General features: G+C 31.2%; 1 protein-coding gene across 1 annotated transcript in view; it reads left to right on the plus strand.

Moving 5' to 3' along the window:
* The first annotated feature begins 992 nt into the window (after positions 1-992).
* The window catches only part of LOC142324028 (uncharacterized), an 87,940-nt gene continuing 67,701 nt past the window's right edge, over positions 993-21,231 (plus strand). The window contains exon 1 of the mRNA XM_075364593.1: positions 993-1,244. Within this exon, the coding sequence (XP_075220708.1) occupies positions 1,223-1,244 (22 nt within the window). The 5' untranslated portion in view covers positions 993-1,222. The remainder of the gene's footprint in view (positions 1,245-21,231) is intronic.

Below are 21,231 nucleotides of genomic sequence, written 5' to 3' on the forward strand. Positions count from 1 at the left end.
TGGAAAATTTATAAAAACTGTAACTAATTTTGGGTTTTTAACTTTTTAGTATAATAAAATTTGTTTTAGATTAAAGATTTGCTCTGCACAACTTCATCTAGGTCTAAATCCACCTTAAGTTATATTACTAAAAAGAGAAAAAAATCGATTCAATTCAATTATAAAATTGCTTTAAATTATATTTAATTTTATTACTAATAAAAATAATTCATCATTATTAAATTGTACTTGGCTAAAAGGATTTTAGTTCATAGTTATCCTTTCACCATATATCTTAATAAATATATTAACTATGTACGTAGAAAATTTTTTATTATCTGTGAACTGATTTTTCAATTCAAGCAATACCTAAGGAAAGAGTTTTCAAAAAACCATTATCTCAAATATTGTAAATATTGAATAAAATTGTAAATATGAATTCCGATCAGGTTGTTTTAACTGATTATATTACGATTTCGGAACAGTTATGCTATAGCTAAGTTATAAAATACAAATATTTGTATTTTTTTTTTAATAACAGGGTGATGTGGTTTGAAGTACATCTGTACATTAACTGTACTTATTCCTACGTTCAAACGTTGAAATTATGTCGTTCTTAAAATACACATACAAAAGAATAAGGGCAGAAATATATAATTCAGTGAATACTATGTAAAAAAAAAAACCATCAAAGTATATTCAGTATTGAGCCATAACGTTTGGAAAGCAGTAAACATTTGTGGGTTCATGAACTTATACAGCGTTACATATTCGTATATCGATTATAAAAAGTTGCAGATTGGTAAAAAAATAAAATATAAGGGAATTCAATAAATAGTTTTAAATAGTATTTTTTTGTTCTATAACTTGCATCTAGCATTATTAAATAGTTTTTTTTAAAAACAAGGGAGGTGCACGGAATCGATAAGTATGCAGAGAATTGACGCATGCGCAGATTTACCACAGCATAGCAGGCGCCATCAAGCGGAGCGTCTGTCTATACATGATCTTTGCAGAGGCATTATAATTACTTCGCTGTTATTCGTTCATTTGAGTGGAAGGAAGGTTAGCGTTGGAGATTTGTTGTCTCGTTGATTACACCGTTTCCTGCTAGCTATACAGTATATTGTATAAACTGACCTAGTATACAATAAAATATATTAACCGGCTTTTGTATACCGTCCAGTCTTTTGTGTTCAGTTTTATTGTATTTTAACAGACAAGTAAATTTACATAACCAAACATGTTTGGAGGATTTGGTGGAGGTAAATAAATCTTAAGTAATTTATTTTTTCTTGTATTATTTTTATAAGATTAAAAATATATGATATTTAATTATGAATTTATCCTATACTATATTTGTTTTAGTTCAATTTATGCCTTAAATTGTGATTTCCTTTAAATAGTTTTTGTATTTTTTAAAATGTATCGAGAAATTCGTTTATACTGTATAAAACTTGTCAATTCTTGTTACAAAACAGTTTTGCGAATTGTGCAATAGTCAATTTGATCCGGTCTTTATTACAAATTATATTTGTGTACATCCCTCTATTCTCTTAATGCATTATTTGTTTTAACTAAGAAAAGTTAGTGAAACTATTTTGTTACAGTTATGTCTTTTGATGTGTTGTAGCACATCTTTTTGATGTAGCTTTTAGTTGTAGTCATGGGAAAATGTTTTAATTTAGTAATAAAATTACAAATGATGCAAAATAAGGAATGTAATAATGAAAAAAAAACAGTTTGATGCAAACTAGGAGAGTTTTTTTTCTGTAAATCAATCTTCAAGTATCGGATACAATTTAATTATTATAAATAATCTTTTGAAAAAATATTAGTATGGAAACAAAGGTAGCAAAACAAAGGAAATAAGAAAAATAAAAAGGAAAAGAATAGAACCCTTTATAATACAGATATTTTGTAGAAGGGTGTTGAAAATTAAGTGGGTCAATTAAGGGTGGAAAATTAAGTGGGTTATAGAAGAGAAGGGAAATTTGTGACAGAATTTTGTAAACAGATTAACTAGATTTGTAGAAGACATGTATGAAATAGATAAATCAGGATATGGGCTGTATTAAATACATTGGTTAAAAGGTCGGCACAGGACAGAAAGGAATGAAGTTTAGCATCAAACTAGTCTGCAATGTACATTTATTTTATTGAATACTAAGGTTATCAAAAACATGTATTAAACAAAATAATCTGTCTGACATTGGTGTGCGATACACGATAGCATTATAATAGGAGCATTTGTTAAATTTTATTCTTATTGTTTCATTATTAGGCAGTTATTTAAGAGGTACTGTAGCCTGTTTTTGAAACAATAAAAAAATTAAACCACTGCCATTTTGATTAGGGTTGTCATAGCCCAAAGGTTTTTTTATATAATTTTTTTTTGTTTTTCAGTGTTTTTTAGAATTATGTGTCAACTGTACCCTTTCCATTTAACATTTTTTGATTTGCCCCCTATGGACAACTAATCACCATATCCCATTTATGGGCTTTGTAGTGTAGTGCTCTTTTACCAAAATATGAACATTTCAGTTGGGTATATTTGCTAATTTACAGCAGAAACCCCTCCTAGTTTGTACCAATCTGTTTTCTTTTTTACTATTATTACATTACTTTTTGTATAATTTGTAATTCTATTACTAAATTAAAACATTCTCCCGTGTCTAGAATAAATTTTGATTTAATTTTTCTATGTTTAATCCAGTAAAAACTTATTTGGGTGCCTACACATTAACATTACATTTTAATAAAGCAGTCGTTTATTTATCTCGTCAAAAGATAAAGTTTAAAAAATTATAATTTCTTATTTTCTAGTCTAATAAATATAACGATCAGAAAAATTTTAATTAACTAGTTTTCAAATATCCAATAAATTTTAATCATTTTATTAGTAGACAAGTAACCGATCAGGTTGTATAGCATTTTAAAAATTGTTTTAATAGAGGGGTCGCCCAGTTTATAAAAAAATGATTCCCGACATATTTAAAAAATGGTCGGTGTATCATTTTTAATACCGTAAAATAAAATAGGGGAGGTTTTTCATTCAAAATTTCTATTAGCTGTGTTATTTATTTTTCGATATGCTATTCCTTGAAAAATGAAACAGGTTTTTAGTCAAACCTCTGTTAACCAATTCAAGCAGGATCGACGTCGGTTACTCTGTTAAACCGGAAGTTTTTTTTTTTTAAAGAAATTTCATACTTTGCGATAAGTACCCGTGACATTCTAGATGAAATGTTGAGACGCTAACACTTCGCTACGGATATAGGCTTACAAACGCCAGTCGTCATCGACTGATGACTGTCTAGAGGTACTTCCAGTGTATCGTCTTATATTTTGTATTTTCTAGTTTTTGTTTAACAACCCTAAAAGTATATATAATAAGTATATAGAGTACTAAACATCTTTATGCAGTATTTAATTAAATAAAAAATGGGTGACCAATCAGCTTTCAGACAGTTTTTGTTTATTTAAATATATTTTTCAGGTTGTAGAAAGCAGACATTTAAGGTTGTCTAATGATTAAGTTCTTACTAGGTCTTACATTAAAAAAAGTGTCTTACATTGATAAGAAAATTTCTTCCTTCAATGAAAATATTTAAATGCAGTCAAGGGGGACTCTGAATAGTAATTGTCCTATATTAAAGAGCCCCCCTATTATGCAGTATAATTAAAATGCTGCATATTGATGTTTAGTTCTTTATTTCCATACCTCGTTTTCTTTTTTTTGCTTCGATTTATTCTCGTTTTTTGTAGTTTATTTTATTTTATTTATTTTTTATTTTTTTGAGTCTTATTTCTTAATTTTTTTATTTATTTGTATTATTTAATACTTTTTTGTGATCATCGAAAAAATTCACGATTCGAAAACTTATGGATATAACATATTTAACTTACTGAGCTAATGAGGAAACTGTAAACATTTAAATTTACTTATTTAATTGGCGGATACCAATATAAACTACAGATTTCTCAAGCTTTTGAGTTCCTCGAAGTCGTTTTACCGTGCGGATCATACAGTAATTTTCTGGGTCTAAAACAACTAATGGCTAAACTCTACAATTATCTCACGCGACTACTTGCTAGGTAGGCCTGACCTTTGGAAAAGATGCGAGTGCTCAGATCTACGACAGCTCTATCTAGGTTAATCCCTTGTAGTTTACTTACAGTTACAGCCCAACACAATATTATTGGCAGCATACGCCGTTCCACTTTGTCCCGGCCCCGGTAAAGCGTCAAATTCGACAATAGTGGGCTCAATCCTATGCCGACAGCATTACCTCTAATCGTACTGACAAATTCTATAAAGATCGTTTTTGTGGGAGCTCGCCGGGTTCAAGCTGGTCTCAGCGTAGCGTAGGTTACTCGATTTTTCTGAGTACATCGGTTAATTTTTGTTCTGGTTTGTTTTCATCGTGATTTTGTATTTTACTAGCAAATACACTGTTTGAATTTTGATAATAGGAAGATCGGTTGCGATGTTATAACAACATTTCCGAATAACCGTAATCTGTTAGATCGAAAGTGTACCTGATGCAAGAAAAAGTTAGTTTTCAACCTACTAACAAATATGCCGTTTGCATTTTGAAAATCGAACGATTGTTTGTAGAGATATTACAAAAGCATCGCACCTCCCAAAACAGCGCCTCAGGGACACCCCGAAATTGTTACCAGTTGATGGTGATGATCGATCTAGCCTCGCCCGAGGTGCTCGGATCACCTCACCACCCTAGCCTCACACGCAGTCCCCACGGGAAGCCCGTTATTGTTAAAAATAAATTTTTTAAACTTATTTAATGTAAATTTATTTCTGTTATGTTTTTAATATTATTCATTCGATTAATTCAGTTCAAAACCAGTTAACACAGTGATAGAGAGGCTCACAGTTCACAGGTAATTCAATTCATTAAAGTTTGTGCACAACCAGCAAATCTCCACTACTACATATATATAAGGGTGTCCGTCTTTCCATGATAACAAAAATGTATTCAAAAATAACGATTACAGTTACAGCTGTGCGGTTTTTGGCAAAAAAAGAAAATATTAATTTTTTTTTACCATGTCAATAAAATTCAACATGTGCGCCTTTTATCGCTCGTAGATTGTCCAACTGGTAATCAATTTCACACCATATGTTGGTTAACATTTCTTCGGTTACACTAGCAACAGCTTCAGTTATTCTCCGTGTCAATGTGTCCAGATCAGGTGGGTGTTGCAAAGACTGTCCTTAACATAACCCCACAGGAAAAAGTCTACGAGAGTTATGTCTGGTGATCGTGGTGGAGGGAGTGGAACCGTCGCGCCCAATCCATCTGCCATGAAATGATTCATTCAGAAAATCTTGACTAGTAATCCCCAATGTGGTGGTGCGCCATCCTGCTGGAAAACCACCCTAGGTAGCAAGTCATTTAGTTGAGGTATAGCAAAGTGTTGCAGCATATCCTGGTAAATGTTAGCTGATATTGATTGCCCAGTGAAAAAGAAGGGACCAATGATTCTGTTTTGCATCAAACCGCACCACACATTCACTTTAGGGGACTAATTTTTCCCCTGGTTAAGTACGGATTTTCTGAGCCCCGTATTCTCACATTATGCCTGTTTACTTTCCCTGGGGTGTGGAAAGTAGTGTCGTCTGAAAAAAACACACGCTGCAGGTACTCATTATTGTTATCAATCCGTTGCAAAATATCGGTCGCAAAGGCGGCACTACGAGGGCCGTCATCTAGCTGTAGATGTTACAATATCTGAACTTTATTCGCGTGCAACCTTACTTTCTTGTGTAAAAGTTTGTCCACTGTTGACCGGGGAATCCCTAGTTCACGAGATGCACGACGGGTAGATTTGGAAGGGTTATGTAAAAATGCTTGCTGCACAACCTCAATCTTTTCTTCATTAACGGATGGCCGCTCTGTTTGCGAAAGGTCGCCTACACTTCCACTCTTCGAAAACTTTGCATACTACGTGACGATACTCTTGCTATCAGGTGATGGTCGTCCGTATCCCCTTCTGAAATTTTGCTGCACAATAATCTGTGATTTTGGCTCGTGATACCACAACACACATTGCGCTTTCTCCTGGATTAATGGCATTTTATAAAAAATTGATCACAGTGCCGCTACTAAATTGATCACAGTGCCGCTAATTGATCACTCCGCTTCTACTTGCAACAACCAATATAAAAAAAACTGATAATTTTTTCTTTCTTTCGCCACAAACCGCACAGCTGTAACTGTAATAGTTTGTAATACATTTTTGTAATCATGGAAAAACTTTATGGATACCATATATATATAGCGTATGACACTCGCGGTAGAATTACAAAGCGGGATCATACATAAAAATCGGTTCAGCCGTTGATCTGCTACGAAGGAACAAATATACATACATATACACACCCCAAATACATTACACTCCTTTTTGGGCAGTCGTGTAAAAAAATAGTATGTACAAATTAGCATCTTCCGGGTAATGATTCATTGAGCAAAGGCTATCAGTCGCCGCTCTCAAGCCCAACAGTATCGTCTAGCCGGCTAAGGTGAACCGTTTAGAAATGCTTTTTTTTTTTAGAAAATGTAATACTGTATATTAAAAAGGTGGGTTTTAAATTTTCATCAGATTACTTATTAAGCCCTTTTTAGTAATAGTAATTTGATAATATTAAAATAGTTATTAGTTAATTATTTAAATTGTATATGCGTTTATGCTCAAATATTTTCCATTAACGCCTTTTTGTAATTACCGTAACATTTTTATATGTTAATAATTAAATAATTAATTCGCATTTATTTTTTTATTTTATAATTAATTTTGTATTCTTGAAGCTGCTCTGATGTTAACTTTTAGTATTTTATTTCTTCAGATAATGGTGACAGTAACAATAAATTATTTTAGTTAATCGTCAATGACCCACCGGGTTGGTCTAGTGGTGAACGCGTCTTCGCAAATCAGCTGATTTCGAAGTCGAGAGTTCCAACGTTCAAATTTCTTGTAAAGGAGGTTTCTTTTTTACGGATTTGAATAGTCTAAAACATGGATACCGGTGTTCTTTGGTGGTTAGGTTTCAATTAACCACACATCTCAGTAATGGTCGACCTGAGACTGTACAAGACTGCACTTCACTTACACTCATATATCATCCTCTGAAGTAATACCTGACGGTGATTCCCGGAGGCTAAACAGGAAAAAGAAAAAAGTTAATTATCAATAAAAGTAGGCATGATTTTGTTAGTTATAATAAAATATGTATCATATACTTTTAGTACTCATGTAACTGTATTTTGTTATTACATTAGTAAATTCTTGTTTTAACAAGGTCATTCGTTGGTATTATTTATACTGAAAGTTTATGATAATAATTATTATCAGATAGTAATAAACAAATCTTAACAATAATTTTAAGGAATTTTACGTGTATTTTTGAAGAAAAGAGAATTAGCTACAGACTTAAATTTACGTTATAATCTGTCTGACAATGTTTTTGAGTAGCAAGTCTCAATAATTAAGACGTTTCAGCTTCTCTTTTAAGTTGTTACATAGTACAGTTTCAAATTTAAATCATGAAGAATCTTTGTTATCATAACAAAGCGGTTTTTTTAATGATTCAACTACAACAGTATATCCTCTTGAATACGTATTTAAGTAATTTCTTGGGGTGGTATGTGGTCAACATGGGTCCTGAAATTTCAACGGGATTTTTATGCAGTAATTTTTTGCCCTTTTAACAAAGGTTGAAGTATTTTTAATAATTTTAAATTATGTTTTTGGTTCAGTTGTTGTTTTTATTTATTGTTTACACCAGTTTTGTTAATAATAGATTTTTTGATAATAAAATACTGTCTACATGGTATTGTCTCATATTTAGCCGGTATAATATTTTTTTGAACTGTGAACCTTTGTAAATTTCTTTTACTCGAGTAAACAAGATTATCCTCTATATGTAATCAGTTTTCCAATTTTCTTTTTGTATAACGCAACAGATGATACCGCATTAGTTGATAATATTTATTTCAATTGAAGAAATATTTGCCGTTATCTATTAAAATTTACCGGTAGCGTTTTCATTTATTTAAATTGTTATAGTAATTTTAAAATTCAATAAAATTTGTCATTTCTTTATCTAAAATCAGTTAAACTGCACTTACATGCTGGCTTGCTGTTTGTACAATACCCGACATCCAAATACAGTAAATTATGGTTGAACATAAATAATCCTTATGAGAGTTGCGTTTCGATTAAAGAAACCGGTTAGAATAATTTTTATGTACCAACTTTTTGTTTACCAGTACTGGCTTTTACATGCTTTTCTAATTCCTTTTATGACTCGATTTGTCTTGTCTTGTTTGTCTTTTATCTTTATTTTCTTTAATCTAACTGGGGTTATATATTTATTTTAATTCCTTATTGTTGTAATTCCTCATATATTTTTGTTTTGTTATTCCTTTTTTACATTATAAATTTTTTTTATTAATATTATATATACTGAAAAATATACTGACTTCTAAAATAAAGACTTCTTAATTGGAATAATTGTTTTACTTTTAACATGTTTTTATATATATTTTTTGTCCATTCTCCTTGTGTATGCTATATTTATTCTCGTATGTTACGTTTCCTTTTTGCGCAGTGATTTTTTCGTTGAAATTCATGTCACCTTTAATTACACAATTTGAATATAAATTGATGAATTGCTATGCACTTTTTAGAATAAAGAATAAACAAACTGTGAATTGTTTTTTAACTATTTGTTTTTATAGCTGGATATTCCAGGGACTGAACAGAAATGTTAAATTAATATTTTATTCAGAGATGCTCTTTAGGGTTCCTTTCACCCAGGAATGGTACAGCATATAAATAATTGTTCCGTATCTATTCGGATAGGAATTGGTACGTGCCTTGGTACTGAATCACTAGCCGCTTGCAAAATCCAGATTTTTCAATCGGTACCTTCGATCATCTGGCTTCACGGCCGAGCCGCCGCGCCTGATAAGTCTGCACCGCCGATATGAACACGGATTATTTCGACCCGATTATGGACCGCCCACTGCACTTCGTGGGAGTCCAGTTCTGACGTGTGGAAATGGAATGCAGAATCCGTTTGTTCAGCAAGTCGGATTGGGGTGAAAAATGTACCGGGTAAACCCAAGCTCGACCTAATTTTTATTAGTATAACCTTCCTACCTGGCCGATACCATTATCTCCTTAAGTACAAACCAAAATCTTGTGCAGCAGTAGACGGTTTGATATAGTTTCAACACTACCGGTCGCTTGTAGTATCATAAACTCTGGCTAGGATTCAAATTCATATCCACGTCCATTCAATTGTATTTCACCCGTACCTACAGTACATAATTCATTCCTTTCTTTATAAGCTTTTGATAAGTATGGAGATATAAAATTTCTGTAATCTCTTGGTGTCTCAGAATTAAGTCAGAAATTAAATTCGATTGTAATCCCAAATCTACAAGTACCTAATTTACGTATGATCGGGGAGCGAAAGGAATTCTTCTACGATGGAATAATAAAATTTCCAATTAAGAACTGCTTTGGCCTTTTTATATAGAAAACTCAACATCATCACAGGTATTCGTACCATATAGCCATTTTTCTATGAATTTTAGCCCTAAATAAGATGATTTATATTTAAATATCTTTCTAGGGAATATAAAATAAACCTGCTTGTTCATTTTGTAGAATTTTAAGTGAATCTCTAAATTTCTCTTAATATCAACATTAATTGTGGATCTTTAAAAGAGTGCCTACAGTTTTCATTTTCCTTTTTCTTATCGCATACCTATTGGCTTTTTTGTGGTCTAAAAACGTTTTTCCAAATTTTGTTTATTTGATAATCACCGAAACAATATTGAATATTGCATATCAGACATTATCAATCCGTGATTAATTGTTATTATCATTTCCGGACCTAGATATTAATTTTATAAAAAAACATTTGAGCTTATTTTCACAAATTTAATTTCTCTTTTTCTGTTTAGTCTACGGAACCACCGTAAGGTATTACATCAGAGGATGAATGAGGATGATGTGTATGAATGTAAATAAACTGTAGTCCTTTACAGCCTCAGGTCGACCATTCCTGAGATGTGTGGTTAATTGAAACCCAACCACCAAAGAACACCGGTATCCACGATCTACTATTCAAATCCGTATAAAAGTAACTGCCTTTACAAGGATTTGAACCTTAGAACTCTCGACTTTGAAATCACCTGATTTGCGATGACGAGTTCACCACTGGACTAACCCGGGGGGTTAAAAATTTAATCTACAGAGAGACTACTGGTCCCTTCCCGTAATATAACATAAAAGTCATTAACATTGTTCGTAGTGAGGTAGTTGTAAAGATTAATCGGCCGGTTTCATTTACTCGACAAAGTATCAGGTTTATTAGAAGTTGATGTTATTAGAATTATGATTTGAGTGGTAAGTTAAAACGGCAGATGCAAGCTAATATTAAATTGAAGAAAGACTTATTGCTGGTGTTCGAGTGCTCAAAACCAAGTGACAACTATGTAAACATAAAAGGCATATTCGTTTAGCGTTTTAATAAAGAAGCTCAATGGACACTAGCGCACTAAAAATAGAGAAAACGTTTTTTCCACCGGGCTGTTTCTCGATTCGGAACGATATGGACACCCTTTCTGTGGCTTGAATACCTATGATGGTTGAGGAATCCTATTTATACGATCTCCTCTTAAATCGATCGAGATAAGGTTTTCAGAATTAAATATTCCCCGTTCAGCCCTTCAGAAAATAACGAGAAGATATCTTCAGTTTAGACCCATTTAACCTGTTTTTGACTGGGACATAGCTTAAGGGAAACTTGTTGCAAAGCGCTGAAGCGTTTTCCCAAGTGTTTAATTACAGAAATAGGTTTTCTTATGCGACGAATATGCCATTTAATTTGATTAATAGATCTCGGGACTTTTATTTTTGGTTGAAAGAAAATCTCCATTTTTATGAGGAAATTATAGACACGTGTAATGAATGATATGATGCGGGCAGCGATATCTGATAGGACTGTACCTTTTTTAAGGAAGTACCTTTTAATATTTCATACCTTAATATGCTTGAAAAGCTTTTTTTTATTCCTCGGCTAGGTATGGAATTAATTGCCATTTTTCAGCAGGATGGAACTCCAGCTCGTTATGCTCTGTCAGCAAGGGAATTTTTAAATGAACACTTTGAAGGGCGGTGGATCTGTAGGGGCTTAGAAATTTTAGTGGTCGCTTAGAAGTTCACTTAAAACTACTTATGACGACTGCCTTTCAGGTATAATCAAAGAAGAAATCTCCCATTTGGATCTAAGAAATGTTGATGAGCTGAAAACATTTTACGACTTTGATCATTTAACTTTGAAGAGAATGTATAAACGCACTTGGCGACTGATAGAACTGTGTGCGGATAATGGAAAGAATATAAATATATAATTTGAAGTAAATTCTCCGTATAAAAATATTAAATAAACTAATGAAAAACAAGTCGTTCAAATTTCTTTATTGGAAAATAACTTTGTGCCCACTCTGTACACGGTTATTAAGTAGAGGTCATGGATTGATCATTTCATCTAAGAATTTTACTAGTGATGCCTGCTCTATAATATTACCATTTTGCGTGGTATATTTACTTTTAAAATTTATGGAGTCGGATTTATTTTCATTAATCAGTAAACAACACCGACTGAGATGTTGAATAGCTGAATGTGTATCTCCGAAACCATCTCTAATAAATCTACATTACCATCTGCGTAAAGTAATAGTATATATGTTTCTTTTTTATTATTGATGGTACTTCGACGATATATAATTATGAATAAAATTGGAACTAGTTCTAGGCTTATTTATATAGCTGGAATTATTTTAGACATGCCTTTTGCTGACTAAAGTCAATTGAAATAGGTTACAATTGCAACATGATTTTTTTTTTTAAATACGTGTTAAGTTATAAGCGATCATTAGTTTCCGTTTGTAGGAGTGCTGTAAAACAACCGATATTTTTACGTGAACTTTCAGTCTAAAAATATATATCTTTAGTTTCCTGATATTGTATTTTTTTTTTTTTTTTTTTTTTTTTTTTAATTTAATATATGTTTAATTATTTCTGTTGTTCTAAAAAAAAGTTTGTAATCGCTGTTGTAATTTTTTTAAATATATTTTGTTCAATTTTTTTGTATTTAATGAACTAGATAATTTGTACGTAAGTTTTTAGTGAAAAAAGTAAATTACTGGCAGTTCAGGTTAAGAATGTTAATAATAAAGAAGACCCGCCCTTGTATTTCATTGGATAATAAAAGTAAGGTTAGGAAAAAGGTTGCACCGCCTTTAAAAAATCGATTATCATTAATTTGGCGGTCATGGCGTGTATTACCAACATTTTACTGTGTGAAATTTATTTTCTTGCATTAAATTTATCACATTTACATAATGTACCTTGAACTCTATTATATTCATTAATATTAATGTAAATTTTCATCGCGTTTTATCTAAAATTCAGTTTTGTTTAACTGATGTAATAAAATATCCGAAAGTGGAGTATTGCTCCCATACAGTTAAATTTTTTAAATATTTCCTTTAAAAAAGTTTATTTCATTTGAAATAAATAAATTAACATTTGTTATTTTATTTCATTTGATTGCAATAAATTTTAGGCAAAATTTAAAAAAAATGAGTAGTGATAGTTTTCAACATTTTAAATTTTTTTTATAATGCCATTAAGCAATTAAGGTTTAACAGGATGAAGGATGAATAAATAAAATTATTTATTGAATAAATACCGAATTAACACCGAATTTTTTTGCATAGGATATCTTAAAAATTACTGAAGTTGCAGTTCTGGAACGTGTTTTATCCTATTTTCCAGCTCAAATTACATAAGAAACCGTCAACTTTACTCCTTAATTTGGGTCCCGAAAATTACAGTAGGGCTTCTTTTTATTAGAAGAGCTGAAATCCGGGCGAAATCTTTCGCTAGACGTAACTCGAAAACAAAGAGTTTCCAGAACTTTGTTTATATGAACCTTTTTCATTATTTTCACCATTAGAACATGTTCTGATATTTTTTCCGTTTTTTTGTGGGACATTTCTCTCTCTCTCTCTCTCTCTCTCTCTCTCTCTCTCTCTCTCTCTCTCTGTGTGTGTGTGTGTCTGTGTGTACACATTTTAGTAAACTATAATTTTTTTTTACTTTTGTTCAATAACATTTTACCAAATCGGGCCTATTTATTTAATAAATAATTACTGTAATAAATAAACTTTCTCCAGAACAACTAGGTTGAACGGGACTTAAAATATCAATCTTTTAATGTTTATTTTTCAAAATTGAAATTCAACTATATCTAGTATGAATGGTAACTTTTTTTTTTAAGAGTCCTATGGAACCTTACGTAAAAATGTTAATTTTCTTTTCTTATATGTTATAGCGTCTGATACTTTATTTTTCAAATTGTGGTTTTTATGAAAATTATTATTTGATGTGAGGTCTCGAGCATGGAGATCAGAAAAAATCAGTTTTTTTTAAAAATACAATATGATTTTGGTGATAAAACGACCTTTTGCCGGATTTATTTTATATGTATCTGTTCGTTGTGTGTCGTATTCCCAAGCGTAAACTTTCAGGGTTTTTTTACAATGAATTAATCGTTGACAGATGTGGATATATTGAGAAAAGTTTTATTTCTTTTTCGTAAATATCTAAAATAAATATAGAATGTTGTTCTTATAGATATTATACAGAGAATAAATCCGATCCGCGCTGCTGTTTATTATATATAAGAATAAGTATCAGATTATTAAATTTATTTGAATAAGAGTAAATGAATATCGCCTGATAATTTTAACTACGTATTGAAACTATAAATAGATATACCGAGGTTACGTTTTTTTAAAAAAATTTATCCTCGCAGATGTTTCTTACTCTGTAACTGAAATTAGTTCACAGCCGGGAATAGACGAATGATTGTTGTTAAATACATTTTTACTTGAATAAAACAAACACTTAATGTTGAATTTTTCAATAATAAGTAGTTAAATTTAAATTTGAGTCAATAAATAAAAACTGCATTGATGTTATTGTTTCATTTAATCATACCTTTTTTTAATCTCTGCGATATATGTACTGTGTAGGTTTTTCATGCCAAAATATTTATTCAGTTTTTAAAATAGTAATCATGTCATAGTTGTAATTAAAGAATTATTAATTTAAATAGTTGCCTGATTATATTATCTATTTTCACTTTTCCGTGAAAAAAGTGTATTTAATTGATAAAATATCAATTTAAAAAAATGTTAAACTTAAACTGGTTTTTTAACAAACATTTTTCTAAAGCTTAGTTTCATCAGATTAACCCACCGGGTTGGACTAGTGGTGAACTCGTCATCGCAATCAGCTGATTTTCGTGAGTTTTAAGGTTCAAATCTAGTTACTTTTATACGGATTTGAATACTAGATCGTGGATACCGATGTTCTTTGCTGGTTAGGTTTCAATTAAACACACGTCTCAAAATTGGTCGATCTGAGATTATATACAGGACTACACTTCATTTACATTAATACATATCATCCTTTGAAGTAATATCTTACGGTGGTTCTGGAGGCTGAACAGGAAAAGAAAAATTTTCATCAAATCATTACTTTTATCTACCATATCCTCAACTTCAGTTTTATCTTTTTTAAAGTACAATCAATGAAAAGAGCGACGATCTATTAAAATACCTTAAAAATTTAATTAAAATACAATGTAGTTGAGGTAATTGGCTAGGAGATTATTATGGTTGGTGAAGTGGTGATATCTCTTCCTTTTATCTGAATGATTTTCGGCTCGAATCCCAACAGGTTGGATATTTTTATAAGTTAAAACTTTCAATACTCGTTTTTTTAAAAAAGGGGGATTTTGTGTAATTGGTCTTCAATTTATAATTGTTGAAAATAATAAATTAAATAGAACCAGATTTAATAAGGAATAAAGAACGAGTATTTCGTTGTGGTAATCTTTAGAGTTTTATCATTTCAAAAATTATTTACGTTAATATTTTTATCATAAAAAATTAATCATTTACAATTTTTTTTTCACGTACTTAATCTATATTACGGAAAAGTAATGAGAGGAACTATTGCAGTAGGTTGAAATTTTAGTTTCGCGTTTTTTGTTAAATTGTTTGTTTGAGGCTCCCTGAGTTAAAAAATGTAAAATTAAAACTACGGCGCAATTCTGTATGTATAGATATATGATAATTATGGCATCTATACATATATACTGGCGATATGTGATGGCATCTATTCCCCTAACATTATGGATGGAATGGGTAAAACAGTATAATAATGAAATTTTTTTCTACTGGTGTATTATAACGTTTGAATTACGCGGCTGGAACCTGTATATATCATAATGAGGGTCATATTGAAACAAATTTTCATTATGATACAGGTGTTCATCCGCTCAGAGCCTACTCTTTTCAACCAGTAACCAATCAGAAGCGGTTGTTTAATGTATCAGCTGTTTTTTTTTACATTGATTTGAATCCGATTTAGTAGTTAGCAAACAGTCGTGAGTTCTAAGATTCGAGTCCTTGTAAAAGCAGTTTCTTTTATATGGATTTAAATATTTGCGTAGATTGTGGATACCGGTGTTCTTTGGTGGTTGGGTTTCAATTAACGACACTTCTCATGTATGGTCGACCTGAGACTGTACAAGACGACACTTTATTTTTACATTCATACATATCATCTCTCTGAAGTAATACCTTACGGTGGTTCTGGAGGCTAAACAGAAAAAATAAAAAGAGTAGTTAGCAAGCATAGGTTAATTTGAAAGTACAGCATAAGGTAACTAAGTTTCTTTGTTACACTATTCATCTTTTTGTTAATTATGTCTGATTCGGAGGAAGAAATGTCTTTTACACCGATCGATATTAAAAAAAAACAACTTATTACTAATAACCTGCTGCCACAGAAATGTATTGTTTAATGTATTTTTTATGAAAATTAAAAAGTACTCCTTAAACAATGATGATTGATTTAAACCAGTAATATCAATATTTTGTGAAAAAAATACGGTTAAACAGCTCTCTATAATGGCCGTTAATACACTCTTGCGAAGTTTTCTACACTCGTCAAGGTTCGTGTTGTAACTTCGTTCTTGTGCATTGATTATGCACAAGCGCATTATAGGCTCGTTGCGTAATGTACAATTATGTGATGAAGTGTGTATGAGGGAATTGATGTTATCGTTTAATTAATTAGATGATATTTGTTTAATATTTAATTAATTTGTAAATACAGTTGATTTGGAATGCAATATGAAAATTGTACATACGTAAATAGAATGGAGAAAAGGATGACATCATTATTGGAAGTCGAAATAATTATATGTAACAACGTTTGGCTAGACGTTTACGTAAATTAACATGTGTCATAAATAAACAAAAAACAGGGACTTAAATAGAAAAATTCATTTTATATTAATCATTATTTCTGCTTACTGCTTTTTTATTCATGTAACATAACGAAAAACATAAATTCATAGAAAAATTAATGTTTTAAACCAGGAAGTTTTATAAAAATGAAGTAGTAAATATGTAAACAGTATGTTTATTCATATACTAATATTAAACAATCTTTACTAGTTTTTTTGTGCGGTATTTTAACCTTGAGACCTACACTTTATATATAGTACTAAATACAGGTCTTGTTGGAACACTGCCAGCTTTGTGTTGCCGTCTGTGAGGGTGGTACTAGTATTTCCTATAAATGTGCATGTACGATTTACATACGAGTATTTTGGCGTGCGTGTCTTCATTTATAACGTAAAAAAAACGTAATTTTCTGAATTACATGTCATTACTAGTACTTTGTAAACCCTACGCATATATTATCTCGTTCATTAATACGAGTACTAATTATTTTAAAACAACTCCCTCCCTTCTTCCACCATGTTCTCTCTTTGACTCGCTCTCTAGATTCATATACACATCGTGTATATACATAATTACATTGTCTGTGTTCTATTTTGCAATAAAAATATTCTTGTATTTGCACGTTTTAAGTGTTTATCGTGCGATAGTTCACGTTTCACTGTAGGGTTTATTAATATGATTAAAATAAATGTCATTAATATTAATGACATGCTATTCTTTATAACACTTATTTGCCCTTCCCCTTACAGAATATTATATATTTTAGGTATCACTTTACACCAAAAAAGTTAAATTAACCGGTGTTCTTACAGAAACCAATTCTTATCTAATAAATAGAATTGATCCTAAATTAAAATATTTAAAAGTGTTACTTTTTATAATAAAATATATTGTTTTGATTTTTATTGTTTCCTTTAATTCTTGCTTCTCTGAATTTTTAAAAATAAAATACTATGCGTTTCAAAATTAATATCGGGGTTTTAAAGCTAAGTAATATTTGTTAAATTTCACGTAAATTGATTAATTATACATGAAAAAAAAGAGCGACTCAAACAGTTTAAGCTGTACGCAAGCTCATAAACTGTTTCCTGTACATTTAGCTTGAAAGTGCCAGTATAAAGATGGCGACCCCTCCCAATAGAAAGCGTTCTGCGTTTTGCAGTTAGCAAAATGTGAGTGTGTAATTACCGTTCAACGTGTGTTCCGTTTATGATCCCCGAGTGACAATAACATTTGTAGATGGTATAAGCAGTTTGAAATCACTGGCTGTATTTGTAAAGAGTACAGTAAGACCAAATATGTCCGAAGACAATGTTGAACGTGTAAGAGAGTCTTTTGTTGTGTAGTCCCAGGAAATTCGTTAGGGAGGCTAGCCGCGAATTAGCAATTCCAGTGACGTCTATGTGGAAGGTTTTAAGGTAACACTTACGACTGGTTCCATATCGTTTACAGCTGTTACATACTCTAAAACCTGCAGATTATGGTTTGCATGCTAGTTTCGCAAATGAAACTATGCACCGTGACGATGAAGACTTTCTTTATCGTGTCGTATTCAGTGACGAATCAACATTTCACGTTAATAGAAAAGTAAACGTTTTTGGGGATCAGAAATATTGCATTGTGGACGAGACTCCCCAAAACAGAATATTTTTTGAGCCATATCCCGACGGCAAGTTTATGGGCCGTTATTTTTAGCGGAAGCAAGGTATCTGAAACGGACTATCTTGATATGCTACAACCGAATCTCTTTTCTCAACTGCACTACGAACCGAAGAACTTTATTCGGCAACAAGGTGGCGTGCCTCCTCACCGGCATAACGCTGCATCTGATTGGTTGAATGAAATTCTTCCCGACCGCTGGATCGGTCACCGGGGACAAGATGACTGGGCTTTATTTACGTGGCCTCCACGTTCGCCCGATCTGACCCAGTGCTTTTTTTTTCTTTGGGGATTTATAAAGGATCAAGAAGTGTATGTGTCACCGTAACCGGCTGACCAATCCGACTTCAGACACAGGATTGAAGCGGCTGTCGCATCGATTACTCCAGATTTGCTGATTACAGATGAACTCTTCTATCGGTTGGATGTGTGCCATGTAACGTATAGTGCTCACATTGAACACTTATCGGAAAAACTGTAAGTTGTTCTTTCATTTAGCGTATAATTTTTATCTGTTTGTAAAACTTAATAAATATTACATAACTTTAAAACCCCGATATTCATTTTGAACACACATTTTGAATTGTTCCCGAAAAAGGGAGGAACAAATCCCGTTTAAATTTTCATAAAGGTTTTACACAGTTTTTTAATGTTCCGTTTGGTTTAATTTTTGTCGTTTGAAATTTTTCACTAAACAAAAATAACAGCTGCATTTACATCCTCTGCTACTTAATTATAAATTTAAAAAAATATATATTTTTGACAAAAGAAACCCCTTATAAAAATTAATAAGACTCCCTTATAAAGATTAATTAGAGATAGTTTAAAATTTTGATGCATTATATTTCATAAAATATGTAGTAGTAAAAGAATCATTTAAAACGGTTCAGTAGTTTCTGTATTATAAACGAATATCGGTACAAATATGCGGATGTTCTGTTTTATAAAAAGATCTACGAATGCAATATTTTGTTTTTATTTGGGAGAGTGAAAATTAAAAATAGAATTTGTTACATCTTTAGTGACCTTGTTCTGTCTAAATGTGTATAATTTTTGTTTAATTATTATACTGTACTCCGTAGAACGAGAGATTTCAAAATCTCATCGTTTCAAAATCATGAATATTTAATGTACATCGTTTTTTTTTTTTTTTTTTATAAATTGACTGATATGTATTTATTAAAAATATCTAATCAAAGGTAAAAACGTCATTTACAAAATGATCAGTTTATGTTTTAAGTAGATAAACTTTGATACAATTTACTTTGTATAATTTTCAACATAGAGTTTTCCTTTAATAATGAAACTTTAAGTTACGTTTCATCCTTCTAACTTTCATTAAAAAATTATTTTCATTCCTGAAACAATTCTTTTTTTTTCTTGTTCAGCGTCCGGGAATTGTAATACCGTTCAGGTATTACTTCAGAGGATGAATGAGGAAGATACATATGAGTGTAAATGAAGTGTAGTCTTGTACAGTCTCAGTTCAACCATTCCTGAGATGTGTGATTAATTGAACCCCAACCACCAAAGAACATTGGTGTCAACGATCTAGTATTCAAATCTGTATAAAAATAACTGGCTTTACTAGGACTTGAACGCTGGAACTCTCGACTTCCAAATCAGCTGATTTGGGAAGATGCGTTCACCACTAGAACAATCCGGTGGGTATTCCTGAAACACTTATCGGAAAGTGCATCGATGGTATCCTGACGGAGACCAAACTGATGACTGTGTTGTGTTATCAAGTTTAGTAGATAGTCTAAAAGACGACCTCCGGTAAAACTCGTCAGGCGGGTACTTCCCCTTTTGTGGGTCAGGGATGTATTGACAATAAATATACATATTAATATGTGTATGGAATTAAAAATATATTTAAATTGAATCGTAAAATTTTTTAGAGAAATTTTGTTTGATTTTTTAAAAAAAATGAAGAAAAGAGACATCTTATAATTTTATTTAACATTTGAATTTTCATGAATATTTTTGTGTTCAAATACCACCAAATAAATATTTACATAAAATAAATACTAGTTTTATTTTATCTTCTTTTTAAGCGCGCATTCCTTGACTGACGTTTTAACTACTTGAAGCATTATCGATAGCCAAAAAACAGTTGTTCAATTTTGTGATGGCAGTGAGACTAAATTACCAATTATTTAAATCTTTTATGTGTTTACACAATGACATAAGTAGAGTTAGGCCAAAAAGTAGACAAACGTTTTTCTTTAAAAGAAAATTTACAGTCAATAATAAAACAATTTTTTTAATAAAAAATTGTATAACTAATTTTTTTGTAGTTTATAAAGTAATTCTTTGGCAAGAATAAAATAAGTTCACGTCATTAAATTTAAAATAGGTTTATTTAAAAGAATTTTTATTTTATGCAGTTATATAGGGTATTTTATATTTTTACATTGTTATACGTAAAATGAAACATTTGACACGAATCTATTTTACTAAGTTAATATTTATGAATAACTGACCTTGAGAAAATGAAACATGCAATTCAGTTCACAGAAATATCATGTCAAAAGAATATCCATATTTACTCGTATTTTTGTTATCTATAATTTGACATTTACAATAAAAGAGAAAAAAAATTACAGAAAAAATATCTGAGTTACTGAACCCCCCCCCCCCACACACACACACACACACAGAGAGAGAGAGAGAGAGAGAGAGAGACATTATTAAAAAGTAATTTGTTTCGAAAAATAATAAAACGCGATGTATTATTCAGATTTATTGATTTGCTTGCAGATTTCTGATTCATTTTTCCGCAAAAAAAAAACAAAATAAATTGAGCTGGTCTTTTACTACGAATTTGAGGGGGGGGGGTATTTAAAAACATTTAAGACTAACGTTAAAAAATTAACTCGTAGTTAAATTTTTTGTGTGTATATATATATTTAGTATATATGTTATCGTGAAAGATTGATATCTGGCAAATGTCGATATTCTCCGGTGAATGTCGACACATACCAAAGACGTCGGTGAAAGACCGTTTGCTTATTCAGACCTCCGTCGATATATGTCGACAAACGTAGATAAGGTCTTGCTGGGGGGTCGAAACTATAACTAGAAATTAAAAAATCACCCGATACCAATCTCTTAGGTAAATAGATTACAAGAAACCCTCGAAAAAAAATAATAAAAT

This window comes from Lycorma delicatula, chromosome 4 (assembly GCF_047948215.1).
Source record: "Lycorma delicatula isolate Av1 chromosome 4, ASM4794821v1, whole genome shotgun sequence".
In the NCBI taxonomy this organism is placed as follows: domain Eukaryota; kingdom Metazoa; phylum Arthropoda; class Insecta; order Hemiptera; family Fulgoridae; genus Lycorma; species Lycorma delicatula.